The 16,170-nt window shown below is 36.5% G+C and overlaps 2 protein-coding genes and 1 long non-coding RNA gene across 3 annotated transcripts in view; 1 reads left to right on the plus strand and 2 right to left on the minus strand.

Annotated features, from left to right (window-relative positions):
* Positions 1–3,014: 3,014 nt before the first annotated feature.
* Positions 3,015–3,987, minus strand: LOC110381163 (carbonyl reductase [NADPH] 1). The gene has a single exon (XM_049845905.2). The coding sequence runs from the start codon at positions 3,931–3,933 to the stop codon at positions 3,076–3,078; it is 858 nt and encodes a 285-aa protein (XP_049701862.2). The 5' UTR covers positions 3,934–3,987; the 3' UTR covers positions 3,015–3,075.
* Positions 3,988–7,760: 3,773 nt separating this feature from the next.
* On the minus strand, positions 7,761–8,743 carry LOC135118731 (uncharacterized). Its single transcript, XR_010277746.1, has 3 exons — positions 8,687–8,743; positions 8,440–8,500; positions 7,761–8,384 (listed from the first exon to the last, which is right to left on the minus strand). It is a non-coding gene; the product is annotated as an uncharacterized LOC135118731 (long non-coding RNA).
* A 7,036-nt stretch (positions 8,744–15,779) lies between these two features.
* LOC110377420 (phospholipase A1-like) overlaps positions 15,780–16,170 on the plus strand; it is a 41,421-nt gene continuing 41,030 nt past the window's right edge. The window contains exon 1 of the mRNA XM_064041494.1: positions 15,780–15,825. The gene's annotated coding sequence lies outside the window, so the exon portion shown is untranslated. The remainder of the gene's footprint in view (positions 15,826–16,170) is intronic.

The raw sequence follows: 16,170 nt of genomic DNA on the forward strand, positions 1-16,170 counted from the left end.
TGGGATATTAACAGTATATTTTACTTTATTTACAATAGGTTCTTTGGTAAAGTTGCACTAAAGTCATGGTGTTGTTTGTATCTTATGTGAAGGGTTGTGTCCCTGTTACACTAAATTTTCACTTATTGTACATGGGAATAGAGTAGTATGAATAATTTGCTTTGGTACTTAGTTTTGGTGTACTTTTGTCATTGTGTAATGTTTGTCAATCTGTTTTATTTACATATACATATATCTATAAGTAATAAATATTATATAAAACGCAATATAGTAGTAGTAAAGTTAGGACACTTAAATAATAAATATCAGGTTTTATTTTGGTTTAGTCACAAAAACTAACAAACAAAACCTACTTTCATCATTTTAGTAGATGTTAATCGAAGAGAGGAATTTATATTAAAAAAAAATGTTGTTACTTCCTTAGCAACATCAACAAAAAATGAACACAAGAGAGATAAGATAAAAAATGACACTTAATTAAACCAAGTACTGTAACAAAAAAAAACTATAGATATTTAATTGGCAGATGACTCATTTCCTAGTGGGATAAGACAAAAATAATTTTACTACAGTGATAACAACTGGACTTAAGATAATGTTGAGACAAAGAGTATTAAACTTAGGTAGTTAGACTAAACATTAATTTAATTATAACTTTCTTTGACGATAAAAAATAATTTACTTACATTTTTTATTGCTGACTGACTAAGAATCACAAAAAAAAATACAAGTAGGCATTGCAGAGACAAAAATATAGCTTACATCCTTAATGTAATAAATACCCAGTCTGCGTAAATAGTTTTTGGAATGTTTACAATAAACAAATTATAATAAAGAGACCAAGAAGTAATTTTTGTTAATTTATTTTTATGACTTAAACTGGTTTAAAGATACTAAAAATTGGGGCCTAAAAATATAAATGACAGTGATGATAAAAGTAAGAGAGAAATTATTATAACAAATTCAAAGCAAAGATATGAATCTTTTGGCATCATTTACCAATAAGCAGCCATTTTCAAAAGGCTCAACTTTCTCTAATGGCAAAAGCAATTTAGGCCATACAGCCTAATATTGGGACTTCTTGGAGAAAATATTCATTTTATTACAAAAAGAATATATTGTATCATAACAAGAATTTATTTTATTAGTTGTGGTGGCCCTGTTAGGTAAAGAACCACTCTCAATGAATGTGTATTCGATTCCAGGTTTGTCTGTACTTTCTTAAGTAGCTATATCTTGGACACCAATGACTAATTTAAGGTGAAGGAAACCTCTTTAGGAAATCTGGATTAAGTCTGAAATTACCAACCCACATTGAGCAAGCGTGGGACGACAAAAAGACTGATGACAGTGAACAATTTATTTTTCAGTCTTTATTACAACAATTACTGTATCTTTCAGTATTCTAGACTGTAATTATTTCAAATGAGCTGCCAACAGAAATACAATTTTGAGTCTTAAATCTTTGCAGATAAAGTTTGATTAAACTTTGAGCAAATTGCAAAAGAAACTGAGTTACAGTTTAGATATTTCTTTGGCTAGTTACCGTGACCCAGTTTTGAAATGAAGAGTACCTATATTGCACCTATCCGTTAGACAGAAAATTCTTAAGAAGTCTAGACTTTAGGAACTTTGCAAATGTTATGTAATTTCTATTGTTTTTTTTTCATTGTGTTGCTAACGTTTAATTAAAAAAAATATTGATTTGTGAAGATAAGAGTAAAGTCAGTCACTTTCTCAATTAAAGAAGGCTGATAGATACATGAATTGGTCTATTTTTTCCTTATTTGTTTTAAAGCCTTTATAAAGTTAATTGATTATTTTTAACATAATTATTTTTAATCAAAATAAACATAGAGTGACTGGCAGATCATTGTGTACATGTAAACATCTGCCTAGCTATCAAGTTTACCTTGTATCCCTAAATTAGAATACATTATCATAAGCCCAAGGTTACACTGTAATAAAATTATTTAATATTTCAAACAGATTACAGATTGCCATACATTACAATGTTTTTGGTTTAAAAACCATATTCAACCTTCATAGTACACTAAATACACCACAACACTAGTATCCAAGGTCCTATTCCGCATTCCATATTCGAATTTAAATATTAGAATTCCACATCACAAAAAAAAATTGCACATTACATAAAAACTATTTTTACATTTTTTTAACACTTTCTTAGGTCCGTTTGCTTAATTGTGAACTGGTTTACTTGTACAATACTGCATTAGGAATAGTAATGGCACTAGCTAGGTCAAGGCGTCAAAAATATCTATTTTAGTGCCTTAACGTCGGCCTTTTTTGTACTGTCACTTAATAAAAAACATTAAAGCTAAAATTGTACAGTTGCACCAAGTTTATGTTTGATTTGACATAAATTATGTCACAGTGTATTCCATTCCTCTTTTGCATATTGCATGTGAAAATAATATTTCTAATTGAAAATGCTGTAATAAATACTTACCCAACAGAATGAGCTATCCGTAAATGGGAATCACCGTCTTTTATGACCACGAATATTATTTAATTCACAAAGTTGTAAAATTACTGCTACTTCGATATTATTTTTCGATTTAATTAAAGCGAATATTCAATAATCACACCCACAAACGGAATTCCGCGGTCGAATTGCGAGTTGTCAAGTTGATTTGACAGCTGTCAAATTCGATCGGCTCCGCTCTCAGCTGTCTTGTCATTAACATTCTGTTTAACGCATTGAAATCGATAATGTGAGCACAAATGTTTTTATTGTTATTTCAACAATTCAACTTTTTCAATTCTAATATTAAAAAATGAATTATGTTAATTACTAATTTGAATTTTAAGCAAAACAAAACAGGTTACTTAAATGTGTTGCACCCTAGTGCCATCTAGTAGCAACAATTAAAACAATACAAATCACCTTCAATCTTTTATAATCTTTGTGGATAAGCAGGCCATGTATAGTTACTTAATAAGTTTACTCACAAAAATCCTGAATTAAGATGATTTAATAAAACAAGCAATCGAAAAAATAATAGCATTTATTGAACGTGCAGTCAAATTACTAAATTAATTCACTCTGTTTTACCAAAGACCCTTGCAAGCAAAGTCTGCTTCAGCGTCGCACCAATCGATCAAAGTTTTGTCATTCCACATGAAAGTACCTTTTAACTTTGGAGAGGCGTCCAGAATTAGATACAGAACTAGATCAGCCGATTCCTCAGGTTCCACCTCACCACCTCCTTGAGCCATGTCAGTCTTCATATGCCCTGGATGCACAGCATTTATAGAAATATTTCTATCAGCATACTTATTCTGTAACACCCTCGTCAAAGCGGTCAGCGCAATCTTCGAAACTCTATGCTCAGCATGTTTCCCATCATCAGCAAAATCATTCTTATTAAAAGTCCCGTTTTTAACACTCTCTAAATACTCATCCACAAATGAGTTTATTTGTTCTATAGTTAGATCCGGGTCTTGTAACATACGAATCCATTTTTGTTTCTTCAAATTCGATAGATGACCACACGCACTTGAAATGTTGACGACCCTAGCGCCATCTCTTAGCAGCGGAAACAAGTACTCTTCAATAGTAAGTAAACTTTTGTAATTTATGTCTATGTTCCTTTTAGCAGCTTCGTAAGTTGGATAAACTTGATCCCATTCTAATATAGCAGCGTTATTTACCAATACATCGAATCCTCCGTGTTTCGTTTTGATGTAATCAGCGAATTTCTGAACGCTGCTTCTGTCACTGACATCCAATTGATGGAAAAGAGGTTTTAATCCGAACTCGTTCATCTTTTTCACGGCCGCTTGTCCACTTTTTTCGTCTCTCGCAGTTAAGTAAACGATTCCATCGAATCTTTTACATAATCCTTTGACTATAGCGAAGCCAAAACCCCTGCTTGCTCCCGTGACTACCGCAACTTTTTCCGCCATGTTTAAATTGACATGCGTGATGCGCACTGTTTGAATTAAGAATGCAAAATAAAAGGAAAACTTGTCACTCGGTTATTGTTTACACGAATCTATTATATTACGTTGAATTAAAAATGATCTCTATTTTACATACACTTTGAGTTCATTTTTCTTTGAACGGTAAATTTAAATTAACGCCAGTAGAAATTGAAGCTTATTCTTAAAAGCTAAGGTCGATATTTAGCTGCGTTGGAATAAATGTTTCGGTTCTACTAAGCGATTGCCAGTATCAAGAGAGACGTTCTGTCAGACACGATAAGATACTCTTGAAGTCAAAATAAATATCTTCTCAATTAGATAACTATTACATAAACACCATTGAAATCTTACTTTTAAACATTGTAAGTGGCAACAATTAGGGACACGGTATCGAAGCAAAAGTATCGATACCGTACTCATGAGTAGTATCGATAACAAAGTATCGTACTCATTAAAGTATCGAAACAAAAGTATCGATACTTCAAGGTATCGAGTACTTTTTTAGATCATTTGCTAGGTCAATATCCGTCAGTAAATAATGTCAGTTTTAGTTCAGTTCAGCAGGACATAAAAAACAAATGCTATTGGTACACTAATAGAAAAATATAAAATGGATTGAATTAAACAAATCGAAAATATAGCAAAAGGAAACAATATTAAGTTATTTGAGGTATACTAAAAACTAGCAGTGTCCCACTGTTTCACCCGCGTAGTAGATTAAAGATCCCAATCCTCCTCCTTAATCACTTAAAAATAGAAGTTTGTTGAGCCTTTTTGGAGATAAGCGGTTTCGAATGTTTGTGATGGTACTTCCTGCTTTAGTCGCAGGGATTGATATTATATTCATTCTCGTGCCAATTATATAATTTTGGGAATACTACTTTCATATCTTCCCATTGTTTTAAGGGATCTACTGAAAGTAGCGAAATCTGTGCCGATAAGTAGTAGCTTAATTCATCCTTCATTTCGAAGATGTGATGAAGATGAAGAACTTGCTTTATTATTTTGTTTTTTAGTGTGTGCCAACTTATTATGGTGGCTCCAGAAATCAAATGTCGCTTCTTTTTTTAAGACAGAATGTCTTAAAAAGTTTTCAACGAGTGAGCTAGAAGGCGCTTTAAATATAAATATATAATAAATTCTTCATTCGATACGATACCTGGGAAAAAGTACTTATTGAGTAAAAGTATCGAATGTAAAGTATCGAGTACAAAAGTATCGGTATCGAACTGGAATGTACTCGATACCACAAAGCATCGATACTTTTTTCGTGTCCCTAGCAACAATTGAATTGCCGATAAAAGATTGGGGATCGAACGCCACTAAAAGCGAATTTGTTGCAATTTTTTAAAGAACTGGGTACCTATATCTAGCTAGGTTAGGTAGGTTACCTACTCATAAGTTTTTTTTTTTAATTATAAGACTGACTTTCCTCAAGAACCTACCAGTAGGTGTAGCTAGGTAGATAGATTATATAGGTAGGTATGAATTTTAGTGAGTGCATAATCATGAAGTAGTGAAGAAAGAAAGTACCTACCTAGGTACCTAAGTACTCGAAAGTTAATAAAATGAGTTTTGAAATCATGTAACACACAGACGAAGTCACGGGCTAACTGCTTTAGATCCAAACGTCAATATCTAAAAATGCAATTTATTCAATAAAACAAAGAATAACAATAAGATTAAGGTCTTTTATCGTTCTATTGACCTCGGGTTAACGTTCAATCGCAGGTGCTTTGGCGGTCGTTTATATTCTGCATTGAATCAAAATAAAGAACTATTTATTTAAAAAAATAGATCGTGGCTTGTTTTTGTAGTTGGGTTTTTAAGTTGATTTGGTAACCATGGTGACGCGGTTTTGTTATGAACTTGCTAGTAGTTATAGTGTGTGTGATTTTGGATTTTCCAGACTCTTATTTAAATAAAAAATAGGCAACTTAATGAGCTCATTTAAGCTTCTAGAAATGGTTCAATATTCAGTCCCAAAAATGCTCTGAAACCTGAAAAAATGGTTAAAAGAAAAGATAGAAGTAGGTGATAGTAAAAATTTTTATTTAGACAATGTCGGATTTTAAGATTTTTTTTCATATGTCGAGCAATCAGCGGTAGGTAGGTACTTATTCCTTTTTATACAAAACCATAAGAAACTACAAAACTAGAAAGAGTAACTTAACTACCAGCTTAAAATAGCTTACTGAAGAAAAACAAAACTAAAGAGGTATAAAAGAAACATTACCTTACCGCATTAAAACTAAATACTTACTACGTAAAACTAACAACAAAATTATACAATCAAGTCACGTAACTGTCAAATCCCTTAACCGTACAAGAAAAACTACTTACAGGGAAAAATTAACCACGAACGCATCCCGTACCTATAAGGAATTAATTCGGTTCTTAAAGGTCGCATCACACTTGGTATATTCATTTGCCCAGCCTTTTTGACAAGCTTATATGTATAAACTTCACTTGGAACTACTATCTTGGAATCTTAATTTGACCCGCTGCCAGGTCTTCGATTAGGATGAAATGACGATACATGATTAGCTAAGAAATGTCATTATAAATCCAATATCGCGGCCTCCCTAAGATGGCGGACCTGCTTGAAATCCAGCCAAAGACTGCCAAAGGTGTTCAAATGACAGCATTCCGAAACACATAAGAACTCGTCATGAGAAGATGGTCACCAGTCCACGGGCCGACCGCGTCAAGCGTTGCTGAACCCTACGATCAATCGATCCTCTTGTCGTTGACTTAGCCACGAGATCTTCAAAAGATATGCTTCTGACCTACTTTATTACTGACCTACTTATACATAGAAGTGTAATACCACCTTAACGAAGAAGTTAATGTTAACTGTGTTACGTGATACAGAATTAGGGCAGTAGTGGCCACGTTTTATTGAATCTTAGTGTAATTATGTTAGAACGGCCCATGGGTTCGTGAATACGGAATTAGTTGTCGGTCAAGGGAAAAACTGTGGTAAATTGTAACGATTTTCCATGGTTTGGTCGTCTTACCTTTGTTCTTCCATGGTTAGTAAGTTGCTTGATGTATTAGCTGTGTACAAAGCATTATGTAGTGGCAATTTAACAAAAATATTCGGAAGCAAATCCTATTGAATTGGTAGGTCATAATATTAGTATTTTTACTGTCACATTGCTGTGGCCTCTTCTCATATAGAGAAGGATTGAGCGTTGATTACCATGCCACTTAATTACTTATAGTCAAAATGTACTGCACATTTTTCTAGTAACGTAGTGCCTGATAAAAATCACATAGCACTCACTAATAGACATAGGTTCGAAATAATAAAAGGTGTTTTGCTCGTCCAAAAATTGCTGGCACTTGATAAGACTAGATCTCTGGTCCACAGTTCCCTATCCTTCAAGATCTCGTGCATCGGAGAGCAAGTAAATGTCGGTCCTGCTTGTGATCTCTCTCCGGTGGTCTCTGATTGCCGTCCCATCGCGCTAGAGTGAAGGAATAGTGAGTGGACTTGTGTCTGCGCAAATGCTACATCTTACGCAGTTGGCTAATCTCCTTATATGAGAACAGCTCCTAACTGTTCATCATCATCATCCTTCAAGTGTTCCCACCAATCACGGTAGTAGGTGTCCAGGTCATCCCGCCGTCTCTCCCACAGTCTATCTGCGGTGGCCGTCTTGGAGTATCCACTGGGTAGGTTGGGGTTACCAGAAAAATATAAAATATGTAATCTATATTCGTACTGTGTATTTATTTGCTCATATCCACTTAGTGGTGAGGCATTAAAATTGATTCATAGCGTGCACCTGTTGGAATTACCTACTGTTAGGCTAAATTTATAAATATTATTTTAAATTTACAAATAGTTCTTGTAAAATGATTTATTAATAACGTCACAATATGCTTTTATATTTTTGTAACTGGCAACACTTTTGTGGTAGTTACTCGTTTCCCGCTTTAAATCTTTTTTGTACAGAATACCAACTGTCATCGACAAGGTTATTTAAGGCGGGAAATGCTGAGAAAAAGCTCAGTCGTCACTTGTCAGTTGTCTCGATAACTTAGTACCCTCTGCTACACAAACGCTGTACTGTAATAAATAGTTTACATATACGACAAAGGAGTTTACTTTATCAAGAACCTCAACATATCAGAAGCCAGGATAAAAGTAGAACTAAAAGTTCTACTTACCACGTCCACAGAAGTGAAAACGTAAGTAAAACTTTTGTTTTTTTTCTAATCTGCCTACCTACTGGCAATGTGAAGAAGGATTTTGCCCATTGTACAGCTAACTAGATTATCGTTTAAACTAGTGTAGTTGTATTATAAATAATTTTATGTTCATGAAATGCAAGTGTAAACAGAGTTTCATTGGTTTGTTCGTTCCGTTTTATCACGACAGTGTTATCAAGACTTACATGTACGCACATACACATGCACATAACCTTGCCAGGGCTACTCCCTGAGGTTCACATGTACGCACATACACATGCACATAACCTTGCCAGGGCTACTCCCTGGAGGTTATACTCACATGTACGCACATACACATGCACATAACCTGCCAGGGCTATCCCATATACTCACATGTCATACATGCACATAACCTTGCCAGGGCTACTCCCTGGAGGCTCACATGTTTGCCATGCTACTCCTGAGGTTATACTCACATGTACGCACATACACATGCACATAACAGGGCTACTCCCTGAGGTTATACTCACATGTACGCACATACACACATAACCTTGCCAGGGCTACTCCCTGGAGGTTATACTCACATGTACGCTCATACACATGCACGTAACCTTGCCAGGGCTACTCCCTGAGGTTATACTCACATACGCACATACATGCACATAACCTTGCCAGGGCTACTCCTGAGGTTATACTCACATGTACGCACATACACATGCACATAACCTTGCCAGGGCTACTCCCTGAGGTTATACTCACATGTACGCACATACACATGCACATAACCTTGCCAGGGCTACTCCCTGGAGGTTATACTCGCACATGAACATACCAAAAGTCATGCAAAATACGCCTACAGATGTAAGTTAGTAAAGTTAATTATGAAGTATCTAATACACACAATCGTAAGTTTCAGGCAATACAATTGGGAATAATGCCGAAGCACAGGCAAAAATCCAGGCATGTGGACAGAAACAGTTCGCAGCAGGAAAGGAATGCTAGGACGCAGCCGAGGTCCAGAACTCCAGCCGTGCGTCGTAGCAGGTCACGTGAACGACGGTCGAGGAGAAGTAAGCGGGCGAGTAAGCGATCTTGTGAGCAACGACAGCTCCGGAGCCCTTCAGTGCACGAGGGAGAATTCAAGAACTACTCATAAAGGCTTATCTAAAAGACGTAGAGTACAAAGTCAATCATCGCTGTCAAGTTCGGAGGAAAGGTCGCCTCGTAGGAAGAGAAGTGCTAATTTAAGTAATCTAGATATAGTTGAAAAACTTTTAAACGTTATAGCAAGTAAAAATACCACTGACGTAGATAAATTCCCTGTCTTAAATGTTGTACCTGATTTCGACCCAATGTGCCGTGAGCAGACTGTGGAGACCTGGATACATAAGGTTGAAGAATGCGCTCAGATTTATGGATGGTCTGATAAACAAATAGTCCATTATGCAATGCCCAAGCTCTGCGGCGTTGCTAAAACCTGGTATCAGGGTCTCCCCTCTCTGCTACATTCCTGGTCTGAATGGAAATTAAGGTTAACGGAGTCTTTTCCTTCACAAACTAACTATGCGGAGACACTTACTCAAATGTTGAATAAGAGAGCTAAGTTTGGCGAATCTCTTGAGGAATATTTTTATACTAAAATTAATCTGCTAAACCGTTGCAAAATCTATGGTAAGGATGCAGTCGACTGCATAATATACGGCATAGACGATAGGGTGTTCGCCTAGGTGCTCAAGGGCGCAATTCTCTGAACCCGAACAGTTGCTTAAGTTCTTTAAAAGTGTAAAAATTAATCAACCGATTGGTAACGATCCTAAAAATAAAAATACAGATCGACAGGAAAAGAAACCTGCTCAAAAATCGGATAATGATAAAAGGCCTAAGCCACAAAGTTTAAAATGTTATAATTGTAACGAGACTGGTCATCCATTTTTCCGTTGTTCTAAGCCTACAATTAGATGCAATAATTGCAATTTGAGAGGTCATTTAGCAGATAACTGCCCTAATAAAACGAACCAAGCTCATAAAGCCAATGTAGAGTCCCAGTCTGTAATGGAAGTACATTCGACTGATAATATAAATGCTAAGTACAAAATTCCAATTAGAATTAATGGCAAAACACTTTTGTCTCATATTGATCTTGGAAGCGAATGTACCCTTATTAGACTGACTGACGCGATAAGTCTAGGAATTCAATGGAAAACTGAGTCCCTGCCTATTTTGAGGGGATTAGGTAATATTCCCTACCGGCCAGTAGGACGTGCGTTCGTTGATATAGATGTACAGGACATAATTGAAGAAAATGTTGAGATTTTGATTGTGACTGACGATATGATTAATGACCCGGTATTACTAGGACACACGTACACTGAACGTCCACAGATACAAATAACAAAACTAATACAGATATAATTGTTAAGCGCTGCCAAGTTCACGATGACTCCAAGTTGATATTACTGACCTTTCAGTCTAATAATCTAAAACCACACACCACTAATGCTATAAAGGTAAAGTCAGATACAATTTTTTGCGGCAGGATTTACGTACACGGGACAATTAGAGGACGCCCAGGTTATGAATATTTTCTTCTTCCCGGTGAATATGACTTAAGTCTAGGATTAGGGACATTAATAATACAAAACATATGTGACAAAGACATAAATATGCCTATAGATACATTAGTGACACGAGCTCGGGTAGCGAGCACTCTAGACGTACCAAACACTTATAATATTTTGGACATACAATTAACTGACGAAGCTTTAAAATGCGGTAACATAACACAACAGCAGAAATTTGAACTTGTGAAATTGTTGGAGAAATATCGCAAATGTTTCTCATCTAATTTGCATGAACTGGGCTATACAACTAGTGTAGAGATGGAAATTAAGTTAAAAGATTCTGAGCCCGTGGTCTACCGGCCCTATCGCCTGTCATATTCTGATAGACAACTAGTACAATCTATGATTCAAGAAATGTTAGAGAGTGGCATCATCCGGGAATCTTCTTCGCCGTATGCAAGCCCTATAGTCCTCGTGCAAAAGAAATCTGGCGAAAAACGCCTATGTGTTGATTATAGGGCTTTAAACAGAAAGACCGTTAAGGAACATTTTCCACTCCCCCGCATAGAAGATCAATTGGATCTCTTGGCTGGTAATACCATGTTTATTACTCTCGATTTAGCATCAGGGTATTACCAAATTCCCATAGCTGAAGAATCCCGAGAAAGAACTGCCTTTATTACGCCCGACGGCCAATACGAATACAACCGTATGCCGTTCGGACTGGTAAACGCTCCCTCCGTATTCCAAAGGGCAATAAATAAAGTGTTAGCCAAGGTTAGAAACAAACATGTGCTTATATATATGGATGATGTTTTGATCCCAGGACGCTCTTTTGAAGATTGCCTAAAATTACTTGAGGAGGTTCTATTACTTCTCAAAAGCAGTGGACTTACTCTAAAACTTGAGAAATGCAAATTCTGCTTCGATAAGATAGAATATTTGGGATTCGAAGTCAGTGCGGATGGGATTAGGCCGGGGTCCTTAAAAACTGATGCAGTTTCAAAATTTTCCGTACCCCAGAACCAACATGACGTGCGCCGTTTTATTGGTTTGGCTAGTTTCTTCAGGAGATTTGTCAAGGGATTCGCAACAATAGCGAGACCATTGACCGAACTTCTGAAGAAGGATGCCAAATGGCGCTGGACTGAGGTTGAACAGAATTCCTTTGAGACCTTGAAGCAAAATTTGGTCCAAAGGCCAATCCTTGCTTTGTACGACCCTCGAGCAGAAACCCAACTGCATACTGATGCCAGCAAAATAGGCATAGCCGGCATTCTAATGCAAAAGGGAGAAACTGGTGTATTCCATCCAGTTGCTTATTACAGCCGTCAGACAACCACGGATGAGCAAAAGCCCCATTCGTATGAACTTGAAACATTGGCTGTAATAGCATCGCTAAATAAATTCCGCGTCTATTTGCTTGGGATTAAATTCACCATTTTGACTGATTGTAACTCTTTGCGTACAACCCTAACGAAACGGGACTTAATACCCCGAATAGCGAGATGGTGGATTCAATTCCAAGAATATGACTGTTCCATTGAATACAGACCTGGTGAAAGAATGGCACACGCTGATGCCCTTAGTAGATGCCCCATTCCCGACAATGACTGTGAAACGCGTGTGTTAGACGTGCTAAACGTAGGTTCCCAAGACTGGATCGCAACGGTACAAGACAACGATGATGAGACTAAACGTATTAAAAACGTGTTAACTGATCCGCAATCCCAAAACGCTGCAGACATCATTAAGAATTATAAAATCAAAAATGATAAGTTGTATCGTATCATTGAACCAGGCGTGCTTAGGTGGGTGGTGCCAAAGGGTGTGCGTTGGCAAATTCTCAGGGCGAATCACGATGAAGTCGGACACTTTGGCTTCGAAAAAACGCTAGAACGGATTAAGGCTACCTTTTGGTTCCCAAAAATACGTAAATTCACAAAAAAATATGTTAATGCATGTCTTGAATGTGCCCATCATAAAGTCCCGTCGGGAAGCAAAGCTGGCTTCCTTCATCCCATACCAAAAACTGAAATACCGTTTCACACTATCCACGCGGATCATCTAGGCCCATTCAATCGTAGCAAAAGAGGTAACTGCTATATACTTGTCATTATTGACTCTTTCACGAAATACATTAACATAACACCGGTCCGTAATACGAAGTCTACGACAAGTATACGTGTGCTTAAAGAACACATAAGCTACTTCGGTACACCAACGCGACTTATAACTGACCAGGGTACGAGTTTTACGGGAAAGAAATTTCAGGACTTTGTTAAATCGCTTGGTATAAAACATATATTTAATGCCGTAGCTACACCCGAGCTAACGGCCAGGTGGAGCGGTATAACCGTACCATCCTTGCCGCATTGGGCTCCATGTCCCACGAAAAACCTAAGGGAAACTGGGACGAATACTTACCAGACATTCAATTAGGAATAAATACCACCATACACTCCACGACAAAGAAAACTCCTACAGAACTTCTCTTTGGCTATAGAGCTACCCACCCTCTGTAGGAAACCTAAACGAGATCATAGAAGATGTAGGGGCCGACGTTAGTAATTTAGAAAGTTTACGTGAAACTGCAAAGACCTTGATAGAGGTACAACAAGACAAAGATAAGGCACGTTATGATTTACATAGGAAAAAGGGAAATAATTTTGTAGTTGGTGACCTAGTTAGGGTTCTTAGGAATGTTCCTAGTCAAGATGGCCAATCCAGAAAACTAGAAGCTAAATGTCGCGGGCCCTATAGAATTAAGAAAATCCTCCCAAACGATAGGTTTGTCATTGAAGACACCCGTTAACAAAGAAAGGAAAACTTATGAAGCTATTGTAGCACTAGACAAGCTGTTTCCATGGTTAAGTTTCGGTAGTGCTTATGATGACATGTCCTCAACCGATGAGGATGACGAAGTCCAATGTAACGAATAATGTAAGTCTCACAAGTCTAGCCTTTTGTCAAGTTAAATGAAAAGGTTCCTATTGATAATTAAAATACTATCAAACCAAGGCATCATTTATTACACTCTAAGGCAGGGATTGGCAATGTCATGGACAGTCCCTGGGCAAAGTCATGGCCGGCCTCGCGCCCTTGGAGATTATTAAGATCTTGGTCACCGTGTGGTCATGCAGGGAGCGATAGCGTCATGGTCACCTCCTGTATGTTCTCACGAGAAGATCATGTAAAGTCATGTTCAATTATTAAAAGGCAAATTATAAGTACTATGTGGTATTAACACGCGACCATGTCAAAGGTGGCAGTGTCATGGCCCCTGTTGGTCAAAAGCTTTTAGATCAGGAACATAATGTGAATGCTTGATTGTTAAATTCCCAGAGAATTATAATATTATAAGTAAAAGTAGATTATACAACACGGTGTTATAGATGATTATATTTATTTCTAATATAAAAATGTAAAAATTAATTAATTATGATAGTATCTCTTTTCAAGAGGCTGAAGTACTTTATTAATTCACAATTGTAAACTTTAATAATGTTTATATCACATTTCACATCAAGTTGGAACTATATATTCATGTTTGATCAGATTTCGTGAATAATGTACTAAGTAACTATTTCATAACATATTTGATTATGTATCCACGAGCTACTTTATAATATTTGCTTGTCGATATAGACTATGTAAACCTTATTCTTATCTTTGATGTAAACTTGGCTATCGGACATATCTAGTTATGTCAAATATTACTATTTTATAATTACTTACTTTTCATTGCATATCTTTACATAACGAGAGGTCTCGTTAATGTTAGTCGGATGGCCGAGTTGTTAGGCTAAATTTATAAATATTATTTTAAATTTACAAATAGTTCTTGTAAAATGATTTATTAATAACGTCACAATATGCTTTTATATTTTTGTAACTGGCAACACTTTTGTGGTAGTTACTCGTTTCCCGCTTTAAATCTTTTTTGTACAGAATACCAACTGTCATCGACAAGGTTATTTAAGGCGGGAAATGCTGAGAAAAAGCTCAGTCGTCACTTGTCAGTTGTCTCGATAACTTAGTACCCTCTGCTACACAAACGCTGTACTGTAATAAATAGTTTACATATACGACAAAGGAGTTTACTTTATCAAGAACCTCAACACTACCTAGACGCATTATTACCTATGTATTTACATTTTATTTACATATGTGTATTCGTGTCATGAGAATCTTAAAATGTTATAGATAGAACAATAGAAATAGAACCTACCAGTTTAAGAGAGCTGAAACTCATGTAGCATCTACGTAAAGACTTATAAAAAACCACTGAGAAAAACCAAGAGGCCCATCTGACCTCCTCAATCTGAGTTACCTGGGCAAGACGATACCCATTGATAAGACTGGTCCTACTTGGCTGCAAGACAGCACTTTTTGGACGTCAAAAACTAAAAGGCAGTCTCTCCTTCACCACTTCCTATGTGTTTATGCTGGGAAGAAGAAGTGGCGCAACAAACTCCCCAGCATGTATGTTAGATTAGATTTCGATATAATACTAAATCTAAAATCAAGCTATTAAATTGTAACCACGTTGACATTGCCACATCTATAGTTTACCTAAGCTTCCTACCTTACTAATGAAACAATAATAATTCTAGCCACGAGCCTGGTTATAAGTGTATTCAGTAATTTGTGTATTTAGGTAATAAAGGACTTATACATATGTAAATGAAACGGGCAGTTTCCGTGGCTTCGGACAGATCATGGAAAATAAAATGACTAGCGGAGATGTCATAAGGCAAGATCTCCTAAGAAAGTAGCGCGACAACATACGGGTGTTCGGGGGACGAGGAACGTTACTAGCTCCGACCACACACGCCTATAGGACCCACCCATTATTTTCAAAATAAAATCAGCAATCAATCAAGACCAATCTTGACAGATTGGTTTTGATTTGACAAGGAACCTGTACGTCTCGTTAGTTCTAGTAACTGATCCCGCCTACCGTACGTTGTTTGACCTACAAGAAGGCGCCTGACCTACCTTCCTTATGGCATCTCCGCTATCTTTCCTTCCTCCGTAAGACAGATGCATGCATATTTGTTTGTTAAGGAATTAATAGGCAAACATAATGGACATATGAGGATGGAAACACGTAAGAGACACACATGTAAGTAGATTTTTATTAATATGTATTTTATTTTAGACTTAGTATTCTAGTATTTAAATAAATTATGCTTTGTTGGTTTACTCACTAAATCTTGAATCCGCAAAATTTTAGTATCCACTAAATTTTTGTGGATTCAGGAGTTCTGAGGAAACTGCTTCTTGCTCCCGGATGAAAAGTATCTTATGTCCTTTCTTTGTTCTAATCTAAGTATCTATGTTTACAATTTGAATTTCATTTAAATCAATTGGCGCAACACACAGGCAAAGTTTATACATATTAGTAAGGATAGTTTGTTTTCCTTTTGTTAAAATCGTAGCAGCAATTCTATAAAACTACTGGCAAAAT

The sequence above is a fragment of the Helicoverpa armigera genome, chromosome 25 (genome assembly GCF_030705265.1).
Source record: "Helicoverpa armigera isolate CAAS_96S chromosome 25, ASM3070526v1, whole genome shotgun sequence".
In the NCBI taxonomy this organism is placed as follows: domain Eukaryota; kingdom Metazoa; phylum Arthropoda; class Insecta; order Lepidoptera; family Noctuidae; genus Helicoverpa; species Helicoverpa armigera.